The sequence below is a fragment of the Triticum aestivum genome, chromosome 2A, assembly GCF_018294505.1.
Source record: "Triticum aestivum cultivar Chinese Spring chromosome 2A, IWGSC CS RefSeq v2.1, whole genome shotgun sequence".
Taxonomy (NCBI): domain Eukaryota; kingdom Viridiplantae; phylum Streptophyta; class Magnoliopsida; order Poales; family Poaceae; genus Triticum; species Triticum aestivum.
The window spans coordinates 722,733,705-722,760,786 of record NC_057797.1 but is presented as its reverse complement, the minus strand read 5'-3'; the positions used below and the strand labels follow the sequence as shown (position 1 = coordinate 722,760,786).

The following is a 27,082-nucleotide window of genomic DNA, read 5'->3' as shown; positions in this document are numbered from 1 at the left end:
TAGAGTGATGAGCTAAAACGAAAGTACAGACTTGCTAAATGGGATATAATCTATAGGCCGAAAGACCAAGGGGGTCTAGGTATTGAAAACCTGGAGGTGAAGAACAGATGTCTTCTTAGCAAGTGGTTGTTTAAGCTTTCTGTCGAGACAGAGGCCACTTGGGCTCAGATCTTACGTAATAAGTACCTCCACTCTAGAACCTTGTCCCAGGTGACAGTGAGGCTGACTGACTCGCCTTTTTGGAGAGGACTGATGAGAGTTAAATCACTCTTCTTCAATAGAACAAGATTCATAGTTGGAAACGGTACCGCTACGAGATTCTGGGAGGATACATGGCTAGGGGAGACGCCCCTAGCACTTCAATATCCTTCTCTGTATAGCATTGTTCAGCGTAGAGACGCTTACATTGCAATAGTACTGCAGTCTACTCCGCTCAACATTCAATTTAGGAGGACGCTAGTAAGGGCATCTCCACCCGTCCCCCAGGAAGGCCCCTCAAGCACTTTTTTTAGTGCCGGCAGCAAAAAATGCTCCCAGTCAGGCCCCCACGACCACGTTTTTCGCCGGATTTGGCTAAAGTTACGGCCGGTGCGCGCAAGTGAAACCCAGGAAAGCGGGAGGCAGCTGGGGGCGCCGGTGTGATACTTTCGCTGCCAAAGGCCCACTGCCAACCTCTCTAAATCTCTCTTTCCTTCTTTTCCTAACTTGGCCCACCATGTGATGCATGCAAAAAAAAGCTCTCTCCCGCATGCCCGCCTCGCTCCTCCGCTTTCTCTCCTCTCTCCCCTGCTCCTCGCTCCGGCAATCTTGGACGCCCTCCACCGGCGAGCCGGCCCCGTCTCCCCTCGCTGGCCTCGCCCACATCTCGCCGGAGGAGCCGCAAGCGGCCGACCCCGTCTCCCGTCACCGGCCTCGCTCGCATCTCCCCGGAGGAGCCGCAAGCGGCCAGCCCCGTCGCCCGTCGTTGGCCCCCCGTCGCGCCTCCCCGGAGCAGCCGTGTCGTGCTGCTACGGCTCATCTCCGAGTGTAGCGAGCGGCTAGGCGGACTACTGTGAGCTCGCAGAGCATGACGGGCAGCAGGAGTGGACTCGGGCAGCTCGACATCGAGTCATTCTTCGTTCATGGCGGACGGCAGAGCCGGCGGTTGCGGCCAACTAGCTAGAGGAGGAGACGGAGCTTAGGAGGGGAGGCAGGAGCGGCGGTGCTCACCAGAGAAGCTCAAGGGGGCTCAGTGAGAAGCTCAGTAGCAGTAGCCGGCCTTGTGGCCGCGGCTGTTGCTGCTCGTCTTCCTGTCTCCCCCCTGCTCGAGCGAGGCTGCTGCTCGTTGAGGGAGCGCGCCGCGCGGAGTCGCGCAGGGCTGCGAGGGCGGGGAGGGGAGAGGGGACAGGACACGACTGCGAGTGCCGCGACGTCGAGGCGGGCGGAGATGCGGGAGCTGGCGCGGCGAGGTGGGAGAGAGCGAGAGCGAGCAAACGGCGACTTCGGCCATGGCGTACAGGGAGCGAGGGAGAGAGTAGGGGGAGAATGAGGTGTCGCGATGCATGCGAGCAGGTAGGAGGCGTGGCGCGCTCGGGGCCGGTTGGGGAGGACGACGTCTGGGAAAGTTCTTGATCCCATGCCAAATATTTCGCCGGGCCAACCCCAAGAAGCAAAAAAAATGCCGGCTGGGGAGCACAACGGCTGGAGATGCCCTAAGGAGCCGTTGGGAAGCCTGACTCAATCTTGTGAGAAGATTGATGGATGCTCAGTTGTCTCAATAGCCCGATAAATTGTGCTGGAAACTAACTAAGAATGGAGAGTTTTCAGTTAAATCCATGTACTTGGATGTTATCAACTCTAGCACGATTCCCCGATAGAAACATGTTTAGAAAGTCAAAGTACCTTTAAAAATTAAAGTGTTTATGTGGTTTGTACATAAACAAGTTATCTTAACCAAGGACAATTTGGCAAAACACAATTGGACAGGTTATACGAGATGTAACTTTTGTGACCAACATGAATCAATAAAACACCTCTTTCTTGATTGCCCTCTGGCAAAAATTATGTGACAGACGGTTCACATGGCATTTAACATTACTCCTCTGGATTCCATCACCATGTTATTTGGGACGTGGCTTGATGGGATAGATTTTGACACGGCGAGACACATTCGTGTAGGAGTATGTGCTTTATTATGGGCAATTTGGAACTGCAGAATTGATTTGGTCTTTAACAGAACAACAAATATTCATTTTTTGCAAGTTATCTTCCGAGCCACTGCGTTGATCCATATGTGGTTGCCACTCACTCCGACGGAGGCCAGAGAGCGTTTGGTTACTGGATCTACCCGATGGGAGATGGTAGCATGAGATATTTTCAACCGGTTTGGATGGCAGTCATGTAATAGGATAGGCATTTAGTGTTCCTATCTTTTTATGCCAGCCGGTTGTGGCTTTTCTATTACTGTTCGTGCTCTTCGTGAGCCTTTTTTTGGTTTTTGTTCGAGACTTAGAGATTTGTGTTGGACCTTTTGCTCATTAATAATCATGGACGTATGCATCGTTCTGATGCAGAGGCTGGGGCGAACCACCCTTTTCGAAAAAAAACTCAACCAAGGATACATCACGCTCGATAGCGTCCAAAACGTCCCTTGGTCTAGATCCAAGCCAGACCATAGTTCTATTTTTTTGCCTTGCGATAAAAACATTCGTCCTGCACTGAAGTTGGGATTTAGTAATATAAAACCCTAAAAATTGTGGCTTTGAGATACCCGGTCCTTTTTTTGGCCATGACCTAATGGAGGTATACCCTATGATGATACAGAGGTCAGAAAGAGGCTTGGGGTATCCACAGAGGCCCCAGCAGACTTTTTTAATTCTATACTACGCTTGAACCTTCTGTATGGACATGATGCTGATTTTATTTATAAAGCAGAGCGGTAGTCTTTTTTGATGTTATAACAGTGATATGCACGACACGTACATTTAGCAAAATAATATTTATTTATTTTTGCCACACAGGCAAAGAACTAAACATCTTCACACACCAAAAATACAAGCATGGGTTACCCCTCAAAGAAACTACAAGCATGGGTTCTTCTGCTAAGACACATTATTTTCTTCCGGTTACATATCCGTCCGCAGATAACAGACATATTAGTAGGGAAGTATCCCCGTGGTCTTGCCGTATTCAACGAGGTCGTCAAAGATCTCACTTAAATCATCGTGCTTGAACTCGAACCCTTCCCCGATGAGCTTCTGAGACGATAAACACGCTCTTGGCTTCTCTTGGGACCCAGCAAAGCTACATAAGTATATATTTGGATATCGTTAAACCCGTGTTAAAAACATAGGAGTAGATGCGTGCGTGCCAACGGTTCAGATAGACTGTTGGCATACCGTTCAAGTTTCACATTGTATTGTGGGTACTTTTCGGCTACGAGACGGGCAAGCTGCACGACGGTGGTGTTGTGGCTGCAGCAGATGTACCTGCCCGCCGAGGACTTGTTCTCGGCGACAAACACCTCAGCGCGACACAGATCCTCCACGTGGCATATCGACACGGAGTCGGTGACCGACTGCAGGCCCATCAGGATGTCCCGCCGTGTCTCATCGCCTGGAAAATGTACAGGAGAGAAAGATATATGTCAGCGGTCAAATTAACACTCAGCTAGCAAGCACTGATCATGCTGTGAAAAAACAGAGAAATGCTATATATGGCGGGGACGCCTCTCTCACCGGACAACAGGGAGAGGGTGACGGGGACGCTGGTTCTGGCCTTGGAGACCGGCGCCGCGCCCAAGGTGAACACGGGCAGCACGGTGGCGAGGCTGATGCCATTCTCCTCCGCAAACTTGCTCGCCGCCTTCTCGAGAAGCACCTTGGACACTGCGTATTCCTACGATACAAATTGCACATACACAAAAGCTTCCATCGAATGTAAATGTCCAGGCGAGAGAGAGACTGAGCACAATGATTTATGTACCCAAGTTGGTGGCCTGTTGGTTCTGAGGTATTCGACGTCGGACCAGGATCCCTCGTCCAGCATGTGACCGCCGCCGTGCAGCGGCCTCCTGGACACCCCGGCGTCCGACGACGTCAGGATCACCCGCTTCACCGTCCCCGCTCTGACACACGACCTCATCACGTTGAGTGTTCCTTGGACGGCCGGCTCGATCAGATCTCTCTGCCGTCCAACACGAAGCACAGTAAGCTATCCCCAAAGAGAAAATAAACTAACATGTTTGAGTTGCCAAAGAGAAAATAAGCTATCCCCAAAGGACAACGGTGGGGTCAACAATAGTCAGAGAGTGAGTTATGGCTGATGCTGACAACTTAAATGGTGTCCCACATCCCAGCAACTACACCTCCCAACAGTCGTGCAGATGGAAACGAAGCTTGGTGGAGATGTCTGTTTACCTCAGGATCTGCTGAACCGATGTTCATCGGAGCGGCGACGAGGAAGGCGTAGTCGCAGCCGGAAACTGCGTCGTCGAAGCTGCCTTCTTCGTCCAGCCGGGCGCCGATGATCTCCAAGGGGCCAAGCGCTTGCAAGTCCTTGAGGTGGGAATTCTTCTCCATGTCATCTGCATATACAGCTTACAGAATCTTCAGAGACGTAACATGGTGGGTTGAGAGTTGAGACCACTCTGACCAAAACAGCTTCCATCAATTTCAGCTTGGTGATTCGGCTAGCAGACTGGATAGAATAAACATGTTTTATCCAATCGATTCTGCAGAACCGAGTACAAGATTTCGCCTCAAACTCAAGTTTAGAACCTATGATCTCACTCTCACCTCAAACACGGAAGGAAAAGTTGCTCAAGTACGTACATACTGAAGCAAAGAAACAAGAAACTAACCGGGGTCTCTGACGGTGGTCTTGACAGCGTAGCCTTTCTGGAGCAGCAGCTTGATGAGCGCTGAGGCGATGTAACCGCTCCCTCCGGTGACGCACGCCGTCCTCTTCCCCTCACCCGCCGACATCGCCGGCCACCACTCGATCGAACCTCTCGTGGAAAAGAGAAGGATTATTCGCTTGCTCCCCTCGCTTCAGGAACGAGAGGTTGTAAGGTGGTTCCTCTGGAGTGGTTGTTGGCACACTATGATGAGCTGCAAATATCATATCATATCCTCTGGGGGAAAGAGGAACCTGCATTAACACTCCCTCCGTCCGGAGAGAATAGCAGGCTAGTAGTAATGCAGAAGGTTCTTTTAAGTTGTTGAAAAATGACCTGCATTACATGCATAGTTCCCTGTCAGAAAGTGATGATGGACTGGTGGCTGATCAATAGGTCTCTGTGCACTGTAATATACAACCCACGAGCTCAACTGTGAGCAATTGGCTAGCGTTTTCTTTATACTACTAGGTTCTTCTACTTCTATATGAACTAGACAATGCCTACCCGGTTGCCACGGAATTAGATATATAGTTTCTGAATATTGTGTAGAATACTAATTCAGTCCTTACGATCTAAACTATGTGAAAAGAATTCTTCATAAGCAAAAAGCCTCAACATGACATGTTGTGCATGTCACAATGAAATGCAGTGTAGTCTAAAGCCACTTAAAATGTACTAATGCATGCCGTGTGATAGAGGATGCTCATGCATATATCGGACGGATGTCAATGGATCAAGTTAGTAAATCTAATGGCTGCAACAATTTAGATGATGTGGAAGCATGCACGTCAATTTTTTTTAAAAGGGGAATATATTAATAGCGCGGGAGGCAACACCCTCCTTTTTCTGTATTTTTACGTTTTCTGTTTCATTGTCTTGCTTTATTTTTTCAATTTTGTTTATACTTTCAAATATTCTAAAAGTATTTGAAAAATGTTTAATGTGTATAGAAAAAAGGTTTATCACGTATACGAAAAATTTATAAAAAACATGTATAAAATTTGATCATGTATTAAAAAATGTTAATCATGCATTTGATTTTTTTGAACAAGTATTTGAAAAATGTTGATAAACATTCAAAAAATGTTAAATGTGCATAGGAAAAATGTTGACCATGTATTAATTGTGAATTGGTTAAATGTGAATTTTTTCGAGCATGTATATAACATGTTAATAAAGTATTTGAAAAAATGTTGAATAAGTAGTCGAAAAATGGTGATAAAGCATTTGAAAAATGTTAAATGTGTAAATAAAAAATGTTCACCATATACTAAAAAGATGATGATTTTTTTTGATCATGTATATAAATATGTTAATCAAGCATTTGAAAAAATGTTGAATAAGCATTGGAAAAAATGTTAAATATGTATAGAAAAATGTTGACCATGTATTAAAAAATGATGATTTTTTATTATGTATATAAAAATATTAATCAAGCATTTCAAAAAAAAGTTGGACAATTATTTGTGAAATGTTGATCAAGCATTTGAAAAAATGTTAGATGTGTATAGAAAAAATGTTCACTGCCGGCAAGCCGCCACCCAAAGTTGGGGAGGGCTGGAGGTGGAGGATCTAGAGGCAGGAGTTCGAGGCCGGTGGCGACGTCGCCGGTTCCATGCTCGCGGAGGCACCTGCAGGACGATGGCCGATGGCCGATGGGTCAATTCGCTCGATGAGAATGTCTATGGCAGGATTAATGGGGGAGGGCCGGCTCCTGGGATTTCATTCTCCTTGATTTTGGGAGAGGAGATTACGAGGTGTGATGCTTAATTACGAGGAATAGATGAGTACTTGCTTAGTTGTGTAAGGTCCACATGATGTAGCTCCACAGGTAAGGTCCATACGTCAGTCTAAACGGGTAGGGTATGAGTATACCCACGGGTACAAGTCTATATCCGTGCCCTACCCACTACTTAACGGGTAGGGTATGGGTACTACCCATGGGTATAAATTTATGCCCATATCCGGCCCATGCGGGTACCCGTATCCACCGGTAAAATTGCCATCCTTAGTGGCTCTCGGTCGTTAGCTACGGAGATAAGAAGGAAAAAAGAATGATTGATGATGGCCCCACATGGGACGTGTGGCACACGTGCGTTATAATCCGCCGGATGATGGTTATCGTTTCCCATAGTACAGAGCTTTTTAGTTTCCTGTACCTTTCAGTTTATAAGCAGCAAGTGATCAAGTTGAAAGAAAAAAGGAAAAAAGAAGATTGCTAGCAGGATTGCTAGCTTTTTGATCGTGTACTCATAATGCTTTGTATGCACTTGATGCTACATTTTGAATTAACAAAATCGCCCTTTATCGGAAAAAAAATTGGGTTGCCAAATGCTGAAATGACATTAGCGGGGTGAAGTACACGATCAAAAGTTTTCTGTATCTGAGAACTACCATTTGTCACAAAACAAGTGACGGGTGACAGCGTGAAGACTTCGTTCCAACTCACCAACTAGATCAGCATTACATAGCGATGCTGGAAGAAGAATTGTGTAAGAAAATGGAAACGAAGCGTCATGGAGATGGGTGTTTACCTCGGGATCTGCTGACAACATGTTCACCGGAGCGGCCACGGGGAAGACGTAGTCGCAGCCAGAAACAGCTTGGTCGAAGCTGCCATCTTCATTCAGATCGGCACGGATGATCTCCAAGGGGCCAAGCGCTTGCAGGTCCTCGAGGTGGGAGTTCTTCTCCGTGCCATCTAGAATTGCAGAATCTTCAGTTATAGGCGAACGCCGAACGCAACAATTCCAAGCAAAAATAACACTGTACGCTGCATCTAGGATTCGGCACGCATGCCTTGCTGCCTGAATCTCCTCAAGAAATCAGACGGCCCAAACGAAAGTTACGGTCGGCGCCAGCCAATCTCCGATTTCAACTCGAATTCGGGAAAGAAGAAAGAAAATCACCGGCACACACGCAACGGACTAGCTTAACTGGAAAGAAGAATCGGGATCGAGTCCAACCTGACAGCGTAGCCTTTCTCGAGCAGCATCTTAACAAGTGCTGAAGCGATGTAGCCGCTCCCTCCGGTGACGCACGCCGTCTTCCTCCCCTTGCCCGCCGACATGGCCGGAGGCTGCTCTGGTCTGCTCTGCTCTGGCTGGTTGGCACACCAGAAAAGTGGGGGGAAATAAAATCCTGCGTAGTTCTCTTGTGCTCGGGAAAGTATTGTCTTTGCATCAGACAATTTGCTGGCTAGTGGTACAGTAGTACTCCTTTTGGTAGATGAAAGTGACTGGCTGCATTATTATGCAGTAATGCAGACTACAACTGCACCAAAGTGATGATTCGTACTCGGAGTACAGCTGTTCCAATACTCGGAATACTTTTTGAATACGCGATTTTTTTTCAAAAAAACTTCTGAACAAAAATTGAATATAGGAACAGTTTTTGAAGTTTTGCTTTTTCTTGAAAAGCACAAACATTTTTTGAATTTTGAAAAAAAAACTAAAATTAGAACACTTTTTGAAATTTGAGATTTTTGATTTTTTACAAAAGAAACAGAAAAGAAAAAACCTGAAAAACCAGTGGAAGAAACATCAGGAAAGAGAAAACCAGCTTAGGAACCTTCTAGAAGGTTTCCAAAACGTATGGAAGGTTCCCAAAACGGATCGCGTACTGCGCTCGCGTTGTACAAATGCGCCGGCCCATAACTCATTCGCTCGCTTCATCCCTGTGCGAACCTTCGCCATTTTGTCGCAGAACGCGACATATATGGAATTCCCTGAATATATATGTCGCCATTTTGTCACATAATACGACTTATATGAATCCCTCCCTCTAGCTATCTTCAACCCAAAGCAGGTTGTACCGACCGGTAGCCACCGCCGACTTTCCCCATTTTCGTTTTTGATCCGTTCTCTGTGTACTACCTGCTAGGCTGCTACTGGTACTCTACTCCATCAAAAGAAAAACAGCAATCCGTAAAAAAAGTGAAGACAAAAGCCACTTGGAGCACTAATAGGCACCCCATATTAGTGATTCCACTTCCACATTACCTAAACAGTAACTATTCCACTTAACTGAAGACACGCTATCAGACATGCAGTCTATCAATAAGTGATGAAGAACGCCGGTAACTGAAATCTAACCGGCAATTAGCACGACGCGACGGTGATGAACAAGTGTCCTGAGCACATTGCATCTGAACTGATTTACCATCCTTGACTGGCAATTAGCACTTTAAAATAAAAGATAATGCAACCATTAACTGGCAATTAGCACGACGCGACGGTGATTCAAAGCACCTATTGAGATCACTAGAAGAACGAGACCAGTAGCCATAACCCGGAGAAAGAAGACGCAGCTTGCAGCGACCACGTGATGAATGCCAGGGTGACCGAAAGCGCGAACTGATTGCATCCCAGCCACGAGAACCCCTCACAGAAGTTCACATCCTTCATGAAGAAAATCGTCAGGCAGGCGGCGGCACAGACTCCTGAGAACATGAGAACCGCCACGGCCTGCAATGCATTCACAATGTGATCACTCAGATAGGCCTTTGGCAACAAGTCTCTTTAAGGTTATTATCCTATTCTCTTAAAGTGAGGCAAAACAAGAACTTAGCCCACAGAGAAGCATGAGTTGCACTTATCCTGAATTTATGTTTTCCTAAGAACTAACACATTGATACAAAACTCTGGGTTCAATTATTGCGGTTGCGGTGCATGCTTTCAACTAATTCAGACGTAGCTCCATGGACAATAGAAGAGACAAAGCGAACGACTTACCCAGTCAATGATAACAATGAGCAATAGACGAGCCGGTGCTTGAAGATCCTTTTCATTCCTCAGAGAAAAGATATCCAGACAAGCAAGGGGCAAACTCCACAGAAACTGCAGCACCGAAGCAAAGTTCAGGTAGCTGCAGGAGACCATAATACACGCGTTAGTTGATGTCAAACACAACGAGCTCCTGCACAGGCAATTCTGAAGAGTAGTCAACACGTTCAAGACTTATGCAGTTCATAGTCTCAATGATATGAACTTGATATGAAAAAGATAAGCGCTCACCGGCACACGTATACTAGCAGTCAAGACAGGTCACATGTTGGAACACAGAGCCTAAGTTTAACAATCCTGATAAAATGTTATCATGGGAAGAAAAACTGTAGGTAAATGGAAAACATGAGGCTTCGTTCTTTACACGTACGCTGACACAAGCACATACATAAAGAAAACATGTCCAATATCCCAGTCCCATTTTTGAACAAGTATGGTGTTGTTCACCCCTTGCTGCCGGGAATCGAGCTTGGAATGAATCGCGGCCCCTCAACGCCCCAGTGATTAGATCACACCAAGCGAAGTTCAATTCTCAGTCAATTTCCAGTAGCAACCACCTTACCTGAACATGAATCCTTGGTAGGGCAGCTTCAGCAAAAACATGCATGCCCCATCGAAAGACAAATCAGCTAATCTAGGAAGTGAGACTGAATGGAGAGTTCAGGCGAGCTCAGTTGTTCTGTCCTTTATCTACTCTTCAAGTGATCAATCTACACCTCTGTTTTGGTCTGCTTCTCAAGAAGGGTTCTATAAATATTCTACTACTAGCTCAGACGTGATTTTTTTCCGGTCCGGCGGTGTATATCTAAGATAAATTGGGCAGTGATTTCTATGGCATGATGATGAGTGGAAATAAAATAAAACCATGAAGCACCACAGCATGCATCTAGGCTTTTGTACAGGAAACTTCCCCCAAAATCTCCAAGAGGGAGGGACTCTGAATTTTACAACCAAAGTAACATCTTGATCTTGAAGCATTGGGGATGCTACTTGAGTGATGCTCATCAGCTCATGGATTCGCAAGAAAACACACGGAGGGGAGGGCATCCAAGGAACGATTACTGAAGCGAGAAAGAAAATCTAGGAACTCATCTCAACAGACAGACACAGCAAGCGGAGAAGCAGCATTTGGTGGAGAATGAAACCGGTGGTAAGGGGCAGAGGGAGTACAAGTAGGCGCTGTAGTTGGAGAAGCCATAAGCAGAGAACATGGCGAAGACGGATGCGGCGGCGACACCCGCAGCGCCATGCCGCTCCATGTCCCCGGGGCCCGGGCTCCCCACTATGCGCTTCATCCCTTGCACTGCACTGCCTGGGCTTCGGTGCGGAGAGGTGGGTGGGGTGGAGAAACCTGGCTGATGGAGTCCTTCCTGGCTAGCCGGGCAGGATGTGCAGCACTAGCTAGATAGATAGATAGATGGGAAAGGTGATGGGCAAAAGATGAGAGCAGGAATTTCACATCAGTTTCCTTTTTCCCTGTATGACAAACAGGTGCCCATGGCCAAGAAATCCCCGTGTCCTGTCAGTTTTGGCTAGGGCGAGCAGGGCCATGTGAACAACCCAGGTTGCTTTACGCTTTAACCTTGCACCAAATGCGAAGCTGCATTCAACGATTCCAAGAGCAAGAATGATGACAGGAGTGTGGTAAAACTATGGATATACATGAAAAACACGAGGCATCAATTATCCAGTACGTAGATAACTCTGCTAGCATCGAGAAATAGAACGGTACCAACACAAGGTCCGTACTGGAAATTTTGTGAATATGTCTATTCCTATGTAGTATTAAATTATTTCTTACATCCCCTTCTCTCTCTATCTCTCTCGCGGCATGGAGTTTATAGACACAGAAGATGCCACTGCTGCTCTCTTAAGGCATCTCTAAAGCGGACCCTCAAATCATCTCTATGTTTAGATTTGAAAAATGGTGGCTCTCTTAGCCTGGCTTTGCTCAGGTTGTTTCGAAAAAGGGTTTGCCCCCGCTTTATATTATAAAGCAACCAACCAAGCATCCAACACAATAGTACAAGTTCCAAACAAGTCATCAAGTCATGCTGGGGGCACATCGGAACAAGCCCCCAAAAACGAAAGAAAAAGAGAGCTAACCCGGGTCCGGTGGGGGTGGCGGTGGAGGTGGTGCTGGCGAGAAGGTTACTGTCGAGGATCGAAGGCCTGCAATGATGTTGTCAAGGATGTCCCGATCGCGTCGCTTGCTAAGCGGTCTCCAGAGCTGTAAGAAGCCACACATTGTATAGATAGCGTCAGTCGCACGGTTGGGAATCACACGCTCGATGACAAGCTTATCGCGGATACACCACAGGGTCCAAGCAAGGGTCCCCAAAGCCATCGAAGTGGCAGCTTTCCGGAGGCTAGGGAGCCTAAAGGCCTCCCCAAACAGGTCCGGGAGGTTATCGTGGCACCAGTTGCCACCCACGACCTCCCGGAAGCAACTCCATAGGAATTGAGCTGCAGGGCAACGGAAGAAAATGTGGTTGCAAGCTTCCGGAAACAAACAAAGGGGGCAGAGGTCATGCCCAAGACCGCTACGCTTGCGGACCTCCGTGCCCGAGGGTGGCCGGCCTCGAACCCACTGCCATAGGAATATGCGGATCTTCAGGGGGAGTTTGATTTCCCAAAGTACGGATAATTCCGCTGGTCCCGGAGTGGGGAAAATTGCCTGATAAAGGGACCTAGTTGAGAAGCGGCCATTTGGCTCAAGATGCCAAGATAGTGTATCCGGCTCGAGGGAGGGGGAGCGGAGTGCAATACATTCGACTAGCTCGTCCCATTGTTCGCGTTCCCCCGCCTCGAAGGTACGGCGGAAGGCAACAACCCCCAAGTCTGCTAAGGCTACCGCAACCGATAGGAGTGGGCGGGTGCAGATCGAGAATAATGAGGGGAAGTGCTCCGCAAATGAGCGGGGCCCAGTCCACCTATCTAGCCAAAAAAGGGTACCAGAACCGGACCCTACAGAGATGGTGGTCCCAATGCGCAGGACGTGCATCAGACGGATCACCGATTGCCAGAATTGGGATCCGCCTGATCTAGGAGCAAAAGCCAATGGTTGATCACGAAGGTACTTAGCGCGAATAATCTCTAGCCAGAGACCGCCCTCCTCAGTCTGGATCCGCCAGAGCCATTTTGAGAGGAGGGCAATATTCATCCGCTTGGATGAGATGACCCCAAGACCACCCTGGTCTTTAGGCTTATAGATCTCAGACCACTTCACCATGTGGTATTTCTGTTTATTGTTCTCACCAGCCCAGAAGAACCGGGAGAGGATTTTGGTCACCTCCTGGTGGAGGAATTCATGTAAACTATAGAATCCCATGAGGTACATCAGGAGGCAAATAAGGGAGGAGTTCATCAGGATCACTCTAGTGGCTTTGGAAAGACATCTCCCTTGCCAAGGCTCCATCTGCGGTTGGAGCTTGGCAACTATAGGGCGGAAATCTTTCTCCAGTAGACGGTTATCACTAACCGGCAAGCCAAGGTAGGTGGTCGGAAAGGACCCCAAACGACAATTCAAGCGGTTGGCAATGCGCTGGGCTTCCGACGGGGAGTATCCGAGCACCATGACCTCACTTTTGGCAAAGTTGATCGTGAGGCCCGGCATCTCCTGAAAGCAAAGGAGGAGGAATTTGAGGTTCCAGATATCCTCATCCGAACCCTCCACCATCATGATGGTGTCATCAGCATACTGGAGATGGGTCAGGCCTCCGTTGGCCACAAGATGGGGGCAAATCCCCCTAATGTGGCCGGCCTGTCTCGCCAAATCAAGTATCGAAGCTAACGCATCAACCACAAGGTTGAAAAGGAAAGGGGAAATCGGGTCCCCTTGCCGAACACCTTGTCCTGTGGTGAAATAGGGTCCAATTTCCCCATTGATATTAACGGCCGTACGACCGCTTGTCACTAGCTGCATCACCCGAGCAACCCAATGGGGATCGAATCCATGTTTAAGCAAAACTTCCCGAAGGAAGGACCAATGGACGGTATCATATGCTTTGTGAAAGTCAATCTTGAAGAACACCGCACGAAGGTGTTTGGTCTTGACCTCATGGATGATTTCATGAAGGACAAGAACACCATCAAGAATATATCTACCTTTCGTGAAGGCCGATTGATTCGGATGGTGGATCCGAGGTGCGATCAGGGCCGCCCTAGTGGCGTACCCCTTAACCAGAATCCGAAATATCACATTAAGGACGGTGATAGGGCGCAACTGTCTAATATTGGCAGCTCCTAGAACTTTAGGGATTAGGGAGATGATCCCGTAGTTGAGGCGAGACATGTCTAATGTCCCCCTGGAGAAGTCCCGGAATAGGTCCAGAATGATCTCCTTGACCATCGGCCAGAAGGTCTGGAAAAAACGGACCGGAAGCCCATCGGGGCCGGGGGCCAAGGCCGGGTTCATCGATTTGACGAACGCTTCAACCTTGTTAGTGATGCTTGGAATTTTGTTTCTGACTCCAATTTCTCTATTGACAATTGGCTTAGCAAAACTTGAATCCTTAGGAAAAAAATTAAAGGGTGGATATTGATATTGAAGTTGCTATTACAAAAAGGAAGAAGGCTCTCCTTATGGAGTATGACATTCTTAATGTTTTATCTGAATCTCAACCTTTGTCTGTGGCTAATTTTGATAGGATGAAAATGATTAAACTTGAATTAGATGAAATATGGAAAAAAGTTAAGGAAATATGCCCTGGAGGCAATAATAAAGTTATTATTTATTTCCTTATATCATGATAAATGTTTATTATTCATGCTAGAATTGTACTAACCGGAAACATAATACATGTGTGAATACATAGACAAACAGAGTGTCACTAGTATGCCTCTACTTGACTAGCTCGTTGATCAAAGATGGTTATGTTTCCTAACCATAGACATGAGTTGTCATTTGATTAACGGGATCAAATCATTAGGAGAATGATGTGATTGACTTGACCCATTCCGTTAGCATAGCACTTGATCGTTTAGTTTGTTGCTATTGCTTTCTTCATGACTTATACATGTTCCTATGACTATGAGATTATGCAACTCCCGTTTACCGGAGGAACACTTTGTGTGCTACCAAACGTCACAACGTAACTGGGTGATTATAAAGGTGCTCTACAGGTGTCTCCGAAGGTACTTGTTGGGTTGGCGTATTTCGAGATTAGGATTTGTCACTCCGATTGTCGGAGAGGTATCTCTAGGCCCACTCGGTAATGCACATCACTATAAGCCTTGCAAGCATTGCAACTAATGAGTTAGTTGCGGGATGATGTGTTACGGAACGAGTAAAGAGACTTGCGGGTAACGAGATTGAACTAGGTATTGAGATACCGACGATCGAATCTTGGGCAAGTAACATACCGATGAAAAAGGGAACAACGTATGTTGTTATGCGGTTTGACCGATAAAGATCTTCGTAGAATATGTAGGAGCCAATATGAGCATCCAGGTTCCGCTATTGGTTATTGACCGGATACGTGTCTCGGTCATGTCTACATGGTTCTCGAACCCGTAGGGTCTGCATGCTTAAAGTTCGATGACGGTTATATTATGAGTTTATGTGTTTTGATGTACCAAAGAAGTTCGGAGTCCCGGATGAGATCGGGGACATGACGAGGAGTCTCAAAATGGTCGAGACGTAAAGATCGATATATTGGACGACTATATTCGGACATCGGAAAGGTTCCGAGTGATTCGGGTATTTTCGGGAGTACCGGGGAGTTACGGAATTCGTATTGGGCCTTAATGGGCCATACAGGAAAGGAGAGAAAGACCTCAAAGGGTGGCCGCACCCCTCCCCATGGGCTGGTCCGAATTGGACTAGGGAGGGGGGCTCCCCCTTCCTTCCTTCTCCTTTCCCCTTCCCTTTCCTTCCCTCCTACTCCTAATACTTGGAAGGGCTCCTAGTTCTACTAGGAAAGGGGGAATCCTACTCCCGGTGGGAGTAGGACTCCCCTAGGGCGCGCCATAGAGAGGGACGGCCCTCCCCCTCCTCCACTCCTTTATATACGGGGGCAGGGGGCACCCCAAAGACACAACAATTGATCCCTTGGATCTCTTAGCCGTGTGCGGTGCCCCCCTCCACCATAATCCACCTCGGTCATATCGTAGCGGTGCTTAGGCAAATCCCTGTGTCGGTAGAACATCATCATCGTCACCACGCCATCGTGCTGACGGAACTCTCCCTCAAATCTCGGCTGGATCGGAGTTCGAGGGACGTCATCGAGTTGAACGTGTGTAGAACTCGGAGGTGCCGTGTGTTCGGTACTTGATCGGTCGGATCGTGAAGACATACGACTACAACAACCGCGTTGTGCTAACGTTTCCGTTTTCGTTCTACGAGGGTACATGGACAACACTCTCCCCTCTCGTTGCTATGCATCACCATGATCTTGCGTGTGCGTAGGAATTTTTTTTGAAATTACTACGTTCCCCAACAATGGCATCCGAGCCAGGTTTTATGCGTAGATGTCATATGCACGAGTAGAACACAAGTGAGTTGTGGGCGATATAAGTCATACTGCTTACCAGCATGTCATACTTTGGTTCGGCGATCTTGTTGGATGAAGCGGCCCGGACCGACATTACGCGTACGCTTACGCGAGACTGGTTCTACCGACGTGCTTTGCACACAGGTGGCTGGCGGGTGTCAGTTTATCCAACTTTAGTTGAATCGAGTGTGGCTACGCCCGGTCCTTGCGAAGGTTAAAACAACACCAACTTGACAAACTATCGTTGTGGTTTTGATGCGTAGGTAAGAACGGTTCTTGCTAAGCCCGTAGCAGCCACGTAAAACTTGCAACAACAAAGTAGAGGATGTCTAACTTGTTTTTGCAGGGCATGTTGTGATGTGATATGGTCAAGACATGATGCTAAATTTTATTGTATGAGATGATCATGTTTTGTAACCGAGTTATCGGCAACTGGCAGGAACCATATGGTTGTCGCTTTATTGTATGCAATGCAATCGTGCTGTAATGCTTTACTTTATCACTAAGTGGTAGCGATAGTCGTGGAAGCATAAGATTGGCGAGACGACAACGATGCTACGATGAAGATCAAGGTGTCGCGCCGGTGACAATGGTGATCATGACGGTACTTCGGAGATGAAGATCACAAGTACAAGATGATGATGTCCATATCATATCACTTATATTAATTGCATGTGATGTTTATCTTTTATGCATCTTATCTTGCTTTGTTTGACGGTAGCATTATAAGATAATCTCTCACTAAATTTCAAGATAAAAGTGTTCTCCCTGAGTATGCACCGTTGCCAAAGTTCGTCGTGCCCAGACACCACGTGATGATCGGGTGTGATAAGCTCTACGTCCATCTACAACGGGTGCAAGCCATTTTTGCACACGCAGAATACTCAGGTTAAACTTGACGAGCCTAGCATATGCAGATATGGCCTCGGAACACTGAGACCGAAAGGTCGAGCGTGAATCATATAGTAAATATGATCAACATATTGATGTTCACCATTGAAAACTACTCCATTTCACGTGATGATCGGTTATGGTTTAGTTGATTTGGATCACGTGATCACTTAGATGATTAGAGGGATGTATATCTAAGTGGGAGTTCTTAAGTAATATGATTAATTGAACTTTAATTTATCATGAACTTAGTCCTGGTAGTATTAGCATATCTATGTTGTAGATCAATAGCTCATGATGTTGCTCCCTGTTTAATTTTTATATGTTCCTAGAGAAAACTAAGTTGAATTTTTTTAGTAGCAATGATGCGGATTTGATCCGCGATCTGAGGTTTATCCTCATTGCTGCACAGAAGAATTATGTCCTTAATGCACCGCTAGGTGACAGACCTATTGCAGGAGTAGATGCAGACGTTATGAACGTTTGGCTAGCTCAAAATGATAACTACTTGATAGTTTAGTGGACCATGCTTAACGGCTCAGAATCGGGACTTCAAAGACGTTTTGAATGTCATGGATCATATGGATGTTCCAGGAGTTGAAGTTAATATTTCAAGCAAATACCCGAGTTGAGAGATATGAAGTCTCCAACAAGTTCTATAGCTAAAAGATGGAGGAGAATAGCTCAAGCAGTGAGCATGTGTTCAGATTGTCTGGGTACTACAATCGCTTGAATCAAGTGGGAGTTAATCTTCCAGATAAAATAGTGATTGACAGAATTCTCTAGTCACCATCACCAAGTTAGTAGAACTTCGTGATGAACTATAGTATGCAAAGGATGATGAAAACGATTCCCGAGTTTTTCATGATGATGAAATCGATGAAGGTAGAAATCAAGAAAGGGCATCAAGTGTTGATGTTAACAAGACCACTAGTTTCAAGAAAAGGGCAAAGGGAAAGAAAGGGAACTTCAAGAAGAACGGAAAGCAAGTTGCTGCTCAAGTGAAGAAGCCTAAGTCTGGTCCTAAGCCTGAGACTAAGTGCTTCTACTGCAAAATGACTGGTCACTGGAAGCGGAACTGCCCCAAGTATTTGGCGGATAAGAAGGATGGCAAAGTGAACAAAGGTATATTTGATATACAGATTATTGATGTGTATTTTACTAGTGTTCATAGCAACCCCTCGGTATTTGATACTGGTTCAGTTGCTAAGAGTAGTAACTCGAAACGGGAGTTGCAGAATGAACATAGACTAGTTGAGGGTGAAGTGACGATGTGTGTTGGAAGTGGTTCCAAGATTGATATGATCATCATCTTACACTCCCTATACTTTCGAGATTAGTGTTGAACCTAAACAAGTGTTATTTGTTGTTTGTGTTGAGCATGAATATGATTTGATCATGTTTATTGCAATACGGTTATTCATTTAAGTAAGAGAATAAATTGTTGTTCTGTTTACATGAATAAAACCTTCTATGGTCATACACCCAATGAAAATGGTTTGTTGGATCTCGATTGTGGTGATACACATTCTCATAATATTGAAGCCAAAAGATGCAAAGTTAATAATGATAGTGCAACTTATTTGTGGCACTGCCGTTTAGGTCATATTGGTGTAAAGCGCATGAAGAAAATCCATGCTGATGGGCTTTTGGAATCACTTGATTATGAATCAGTTGATGCTTGCGAACCGTGCCTCATGGGCAAGATGATTAAGACTCCATTCTCCAGAACAATTGAGCAAGCAACTGACTTATTGGAAATAATACATACTGATGTATGCAGTCTGATGAATGTTGAGGCTCGCGGTGGGTATCGTTATTTTCTGACCTTCACAGATGATTTGAGCAGATATGGGTACATCTACTTGATGAAACATAAGTCTGAAACATTTGAAAAGTTCAAAAACTTCAGAGTGAAGTGGAAAATCATCGTGACAAGAAAATAAAGTTTCTACGAGCTCATCGCAGAGACAAATATTTGAGTTACGACTTTGGTCTTCAATTAAAACAATGTGGAATAGTTTCACAAAATCGTGCCACCTGGAACACCACAGCATAATGGTGTGTCCGAACGTCATAAGCGTACTATTCTTGGATATAGTGCAATCTATGATGTTTCTTACCGATTAACCACTATACTTTTGAGGTTATGCATTAGAGACAGCTACATTCACATTAAATAGGGCACCATCTAAATCCGTTGAGATGACACCGTATTAACTATGGTTTGGCAAGAAACCTAAGTTGTCGTTTCTTAAAGTTTGAGGTTGCAATGCTTATGTGAAAAAGTTCAAACCGATAAGCTCAAACCCAAATCGGAGAAGTGCGTCTTCATAGGATACCCCAAAGAAAATGTTGGGTACACCTTCTATCACAGATCCGAAGGCAAGATATTCATTGCTGAGAATGGATCCTTTCTAGAGAAGGAGTTTCTCTCAAAAGAAGTGAGTGGGAGGAAAGTAGAACTTGATGAGGTAACTGTACCTACTCCCTTATTGGAAAGTAGTTCATCACAGAAATCTGTTCCTGTGACTACTACACCAATTAGCGAGGAAGCTAATGATAATGATCATGTAACTTCAGATCAAGTTACTACCGAACCTCGTAGGTAAACCAGAGTGAGATGCACACCAGAGTGGTACGGTAATCCTGTTCTGGAGGTCATGTTACTTGACCATGACGAGCCTATGAACTATAAGGAAGCGATGATGAGCCCAGATTCCGCGAAATGGCTTGAGGCCATGAAATCTGAGATGAGATCCATGTATGAGAACAAAGTATGGACTTTGATTGACTTGCCCAATGATCGGCGAGCCATTGAGATTAAATGGATCTTCAATAGGAAGACGTACGCTGATAGTAGTGTTACTATCTACAAAGCTTGAATCGTCGCAAAAAGGTTTTCGACAAGTTCAAGGTGTTGACTACGATGAGAGTTTCTCACTCGTATCTATGCTTAAGTCTGCCCGAATCATGTTAGCAATTGCCACATTTAATGAAATCTAGCAAATGGATAAACAAAACTACATTCCTTAATGGATTTATTAAAGAAGAGTTGTATATGATGCAACAAGAAAGTTTTGTCAATCCTAAATGTGATAACAAAATATGCAAGCTCCAGCGATCCATCTATGGACTGGTGCAAGCATCTCGGAGTTGGAATATACACTTTGATAAGTTGATCAAAGCATATAGTTTTATACAGACTTGCAGTGAAGCCTGTATTTACAAGAAAGTGAGTGGGAGCACCACGGAATTTCTGATAAGTATATGTGAATGACATATTGTTGATCGGAGATAATGTAGAATTATTCTGCAAAGCATAAAGGAGTGTTTGAAAGGAGTTTTTCAAAGAAAGACCTCGGTGAAGTTGCTTACATTTGAGCATCAAGATCTATAGAGATAGATCAAGACACTTGATAAGTTTTTCAATAAGTACATACCTTGACAAGATTTTGAAATAGTTCAAAATGGAATAGTCAAAGAAAGAGTTCTTGCCTGTGTTACAAGGTGTGAAACTGAGTAAGGCTCAAAGCCCGACCATGGCAGAAGATAGAAAGAGAATGAAAGTCATTCCCTATGCCTTGGCCATAGGTTCTATAAAATATGCCATGCTGTGTACCAGATCTATTGTATACCCTACACTGTTTTTTGGCAAGGGAGTACAATAGTGATCTAGGAGTAGATCACTGGACAGCGATCAAAATTATCCTTAGTAGAATAAGGATATGTTTCTTGGTTATGGAGGTGACAAAAAGGTTCGTCGTAAAGGGTTAAGTCGATGCAAATTTTGACACTGATCCAGATGACTCTAAATCTCAATCTGGATACATATTGAAAGTGGGAGCAATTAGCTAGAGTAGCTCCGTACAGAGCATTGTTGACATAAAAATTTGCAAAATACTTACGGATCTGAATGTGGCAGACCCGTTGACTAAACTTCTCTCACAAGCAAAACATGATCACACCTTAGTACTCTTTGGGTGTTAATCACATAGCAATGTGAACTAGATTATTGACTCTAGTAAACCCTTTGGGTGTTGGTCACATGTCGATGTGAACTATGGGTGTTAATCACATGGTGATGTGAACTATTGGTATTAAATCACATGGCGATGTGAACTAGATTATTGACTCTAGTGCAAGTGGGAGACTGAAGGAAATATGGCCTAGAGGCAATAATAAAGTTATTATTTTTTCCTTATATCATGATAAATGTTTATTATTCATGCTAGAATTGTATTAACCGGAAACATAATACATGTGTGAATACATAGACAAACAGAGTGTCACTAGTATGCCTCTACTTAACTAGCTCGTTGATCAAAGATGGTTATGTTTCCTAACCATAGACATGAGTTGTCATTTGATTAACGGGATCACATCATTAGGAGAATGATGTGATTGACTTGACCCATTCCGTTAGCATAGCACATGATCATTTAGTTTGTTGCTATTGCTTTCTTCATGACTTATACATGTTCCTATGACTATGAGATTATGCAACTCCCGTTTACCGGAGGAACACTTTGTGTGCTACCAAACGTCACAACGTAACTGTGTGATTATAAAGGTGCTCTACCGGTGTCTTCTAAGGTACTTGTTGGGTTGGCGTATTTCGAGATTAGGATTTGTCACTCCGATTGTCGGAGAGGTATCTCTGGGCCCACTTGGTAATGCACATCACTATAAGCCTTGCAAGCATTGCAACTAATGATTTAGTTGCGGGATGATGTGTTACGGAACGAGTAAAGAGACTTGCGGGTAAAGAGATTGAACTAGGTATTGAGATACCGACGATTGAATCTTGGGCAAGTAACATACCAATGAAAAATGGAACAACGTATGTTGCTATGCGGTTTGACCGATAAAGATCTTCATAGAATATGTAGGAGCCAATATGAGCATCCAGGTTCCTCTATTGGTTATTGACCGGATACGTGTCTTGGTCATGTCTACATAGTTCTCGAACCCGTAGGGTCTGCATGCTTAAAGTTCGATGACGGTTATATTATGAGTTTATGTGTTTTGATGTACCAAAGAAGTTCGGAGTCCCGGATGAGATCGGGGACATGACGAGGAGTCTCAAAATGGTCGAGACGTAAAGATCGATATATTGGACGACTATATTCGGACATCGGAAAGGTTCCGAGTGATTCGGATATTTTCGGGAGTATCGGGGAGTTACGGGAATTCGTATTGGGCCTTAATGGGCCATACGGGAAAGGAGAGAAAGACCTCAAAGGGTGGCCGCACCCCTCCCCATGGGCTGGTCCGAATTGGACTATGGAGGGGGGGTGCTCCCTTCCTTCCTTCTCATTTTCCCTTCCCTTTCCTTCCCTCCTACTCCTAATACTTGAAAGGGCTCCTAGTTCTACTAGGAAAGGGGGAATCCTACTCCCGATGGGAGTAGGACTCCCCTAGGGCGCGCCATAGAGAGGGCCGGCCCTCTCCCTCCTCCACTCCTTTATATACGGGGGCAGGGGGCACCCCAAAGACACAACAATTGATCCCTTGGATCTCTTAGCCATGTGCGATGCCCCCTCCACCATAATCCACCTCGGTCATATCGTAGCGGTGCTTAGGCGAAGCCCTGCGTCGGTAGAACATCATCATCGTCACCATGCCGTTGCGCTGACGGAACTCTCCCTCAAAGCTCGGCTGGATCGGAGTTCGAGGGACGTCATCGAGTTGAACGTGTGCAGAACTCGGAGGTGCTGTGTGTTCGGTACTTGATCGGTCGGATCGTGAAGACGTACGACTACATCAACCGCGTTGTGCTAATGCTTCCGTTTTCGGTCTACGAGGGTACGTGGACAACACTCTCCCCTCTCGTTGCTATGCATCACCATGATCTTGCGTGTGCGTAGGATTTTTTTTAAAATTACTACGTTCCCCAACAAAAAGAAGAGGTTGCCTTGTGGCAGAGATCAAGAGATAGAAAATCCTTGAAGGTGATCGCGACAATGCATATTTTCAGGCTCTAGCTAATCACATGCATCGTAAAAACCATTTATCTGAGTTAGATGGACCTGATGGTCTTGTGACCTCTACTTCTGATATGTTGGATGTTGCTACTTATTTCTATAAAATCCGTTTTGCCCTAGAACCAAAGCCTAATATTCACTTGGGCACCAGTTTTTGGCATGAAGGGGAGCTAGTTAGTGATGAAGAAAGGCAAGATCTAGAGAACCCCTTTTCCGAGGAGGAAATTGAGAATACCATCATGAGATCTTATGCTAATAGTGCTCCTGGCCCTGATGGTTTGTCCTCTTTGTTTTTTAATCAAACCTTCTGGGAGTTGATTAAAAATTATTTCATCTGGCTGGTCAGGGATTTTGAGGTTGTGGAATCGGATGTTTATAGACTCAACTTTGCTATTATCACCCTCATCCCAAAAGTCCATCATGCTAGAAATATGAAGAACTTTAGGCCAATTAGCTCGAGTAATTGTGCTGTCAGATTTTTTTCTAAGGCTATGACGGTTAGAATTTCACCTCTGTGTGATAGGCTCATTTCCTCAAATCAAACTGCATTTATTAAGGGTAGATTTATCTTAGAAAGTGTGGTGATGGCTCATGAGGTTATACATGAGATCCACAGATTTGGCTCTAGTGGACTAATCTCGAAACTTGACTATGAAAAGGTTTATGATAGAGTGAGCTGGGATTTCCTTCTGGAGATGCCCACTTGTAGAGGCTTTGGTAGTAAGTGGATTGATTGGATCTATAACATTATCTATCAGGGATCTTTCCAGGTTAGAATTAATGACACCAATGGTCCTCGTTTTGTGTGTGTGTGTGTGGGGTATTTCCCCCTTCCTATTTCACCTCTCTTTGCTTGCTTCGGTGCGGAGAGGTGGGTGGGGTGGAGAAACCTGGCTGATGGAGTCCTTCCTGGCTAGCCGGGCAGGATCTGTAGCACTAGCTACCTTGTTGTGTGCACTTGACTTGGCTCGTCTGAGATAGATAGATGGGAAAGGTGATGAGCAAACGACGAGAGTAGGAATTTCACATCATTTTCACTTTTCCCTATATGAGTAACAGGTGCCTATTGCCAAGAAATCACCGTGTCCAATCAGTTTTGGCTAGGGCGAGCAGGGCCATGTAAACTAAGGTAGCTTTACGCTTTACCCTTGCACCAAATGGGAACCTGCATTGAACGATTCCAAGAGCAAGAATGATGACGGGAGTGTGGTAATTTTCTTTTTTGAATTGGAAGTGTGGTAAAAATATGGATATACATGAAAAACATGAGGGATCAATCATCCAAGTAGATAACTCCGCTAGCATCGAGAAATAGAATGGTACCAATAAGGTCCGTAATGGAAAATGTGTGAATAGGTCTATTCGTATGTAGTATTAAATTATATTTTACATCCCATTCTCGCTTTATCTCTCTGGCGGCATGGAGTTTATAGACAGCGAACCTTAAATTGCCGCAAATGTTCAAACTGTATTGTCTGGACATTGTTTGCCATCCAACGACGTCCTGCATCGATCCACGGATCAGTCTGCGTGCCCGTTTTTTCAGCCCACCTAAAACCACATCCGGACTCGTACCTCCCTTTTCCCTTTCCGTACATCTCTTCCTCCATGACCGATGTTGTCACTGTACCATCCAGGCCGCCCACCAAGCTCTTGTTGGACCTCCGCAGCTCCACCTGTTCCCCACTCTGCTTTTCCTACGCTGTCGTTCCACACCTAGAAGGCACGGATCCGAGTAGGGATAAGAAACAAATATGCCTAAGAGGCAAGATAAATAAGCAAAACGTCCACTGTTGGGGATGTAACTATTTGAGTAAGCCGACCAGGAGGGGCCGAGTTATGCAAATAGGACTAATCGTAAAGGAAGCCCAAGACCCAGCATGAGGATGGCGGTTCATAGAGCTTAAGGCCCATAGAGACAAACCGCCGTAATGGCGTGACTTGTAACATAAGGTAGGGGTAACTAGTCACCGAGCCGGACACTGTTTATGAGCCGGCCGGGACTTTGTAGGCCGGAGGGCGTCAACCCATGTATATAAGGGAACGACCTGCCAGCGGCTTAGGGCAAGAAACGGCCAATCGAGAACCGGGCATAGAGTATCTCGCTCCCTGGTCATCAAAACCTCAAGCAATACCAACCCAACTAGATGTAGGCCTTCCTTCACCGCAAGGGGCTAAACTAGTATAAACCTCGCGTGTCCTTTGTCCCGATTAACCCCTTTAAGCTTCCTAGTTGCGATGGCTCCAGATTAAGTCCTTGCAAGAGGACATCTGCCGTGACAATTCCACGACAGTTGGCGCCCACCGTGGGGCCATCGCACGATGGATTTGAGTCCTTGAAGGGCAGCTTCGAAGGGCTCAAGGGATACGCAGTTGGCCGGATGACCAAGAGTCATCGCGGCAAGATCTACATCGACGACGAAGGCTGGGGCCCCGACGCCGGCTCAATTGAGCACGGGTACCGGGTCCCCTTTGGCGGAATTCACATCTTCATTGGCCAGATTAGTGAGCCGGGCCCTGAGCCGGACAGCTGCACCGACCTCGTCAAGACGGCTCAGCATGCGAAACCCGCCCGAGCTCAACCCGTCTAAAGCGTGCCTTTGTGGGTTGCATCCACGGAGGTGAACTTTTTGAAGGATCTGAAGGTGATGGTGAGCCGGCCGTCCTCTTTAACGGTGATTCGTCTGCCGGCTCAACAGATTCACTGTATCAAGTTCAAGATGGTGTGCTTGGGGGCTGTTCCGATGGCAGCACTATTCCAGATCCCTCAGAGTCGCCAAACTGGGCAGGAGTCTTCATGGCTGGTACTCAACCCGGCCAAAATTCTACGGCTTCAGCAGCGATAACGTCCGGGTTAGGAGCAGCCGGGGCAGGAGGCCCTGTGCGCTCATCGGCTCAGGTACTGATGGATCTCATGGATAAGCTTACGACCTTGTTAACTGCTACAGTCGTCCCTGCAAACCAATCTGAGCATGAGGCGGAGGTGGCACAGGTTCGCGATGAGATCGCCCGGGCCAAGGAAACCTTAGCAGCTGAAGATACTAGATTAACCACAGAGCGGGCGGCTTTGGACGCACGGGTGCAGCAACTTCAGGCAGAGGCCTTTCAGCTCACGTTGAGATTAAACGCATCTAATGAGGTAATGAGGAGGAGACATCAGAAAACTCAGTCCCGTTTACCTCAGATTTATGATCCTCGGAATCTCTTTGCTACACCCGGGGCCGGCCCAAGCGCAAATCAGTTTATGACATCCGGAGCGGGAGGCCCAGTCCAGCCTCCGGTGACGGCGCCTCTTCACGGCAATATGGCACCGCCCCATCACGTACCGATACCACAAGGTCACTTCTCCAACCCCATGGAGAACTTAATCGCAGCATCAGCACGTTTGGCGGCTCTCCCAGTAGATGGTGATGATCCGACAACGGTGGAAACCCAGAGGATCAGGGAACTTGTCCAAACAGCCCTGGCTCAGCAAGAGACCTACTCCTACAGCCGGGACATGATTCACTCAACTCCTCCGCCTTGGTTAGCTCCGCCTCGTCAAAACCGGAGCCCGAGTTACAGTAGACACATGGAGTCAGAGGCCTTGTCAAGTAGCGCTCAGCACCAGAACCAGCCCGGCGGGTATAACCCGGTTCAGGATCGGATACGTCAGGAGGACGAGCGGGCGCCTCAGCTAGAGGCTCAGCTAGCAGCCCAACAGGACTCACCGGCTTATCCGACGACTTCCGTTGAGGCGGGTATTGCTACTAGAACCAGAAGAGTTCCTTGTCTGGTACCGGCTCTACGTAATGTACGTCTGCCCAAGGATTTCAAGGGACCTCGAAAGGTGCCGAATTATACGGCCGATTTACAGCCTGGGGCGTGGATTGAAAGTTACGAGATGGCCATGGAGCTGCTGGAGGTTAGTGATGAAGCGATGGCAAAATACTTCACCATGATGTTGGACGGAACGGCCCGTTCTTGGTTAAAGGGTTTGCCACCCAATTCCATTAGTTCATGGGCGGAGCTAAAGGCCCGTTTTATCCAGAACTTCAAGGACACTTG

The 27,082-nt window shown here is 46.1% G+C and overlaps 1 protein-coding gene across 1 annotated transcript; it reads right to left on the bottom strand.

The window, feature by feature from the left end:
* Positions 1-2,958: 2,958 nt before the first annotated feature.
* On the bottom strand, positions 2,959-11,078 carry LOC123190572 (anthocyanidin reductase ((2S)-flavan-3-ol-forming)). The gene is made up of 10 exons (XM_044603246.1): positions 10,834-11,078; positions 9,613-9,745; positions 7,846-9,345; positions 7,414-7,580; positions 4,841-5,212; positions 4,398-4,564; positions 3,964-4,164; positions 3,717-3,876; positions 3,378-3,594; positions 2,959-3,282 (listed from the first exon to the last, which is right to left on the bottom strand). The coding sequence occupies exons 5-10, from the start codon at positions 4,962-4,964 to the stop codon at positions 3,135-3,137; spliced, it is 1,017 nt and encodes a 338-aa protein (XP_044459181.1). The 5' UTR covers positions 4,965-5,212; positions 7,414-7,580; positions 7,846-9,345; positions 9,613-9,745; positions 10,834-11,078; the 3' UTR covers positions 2,959-3,134.
* Positions 11,079-27,082: the final 16,004 nt, after the last annotated feature.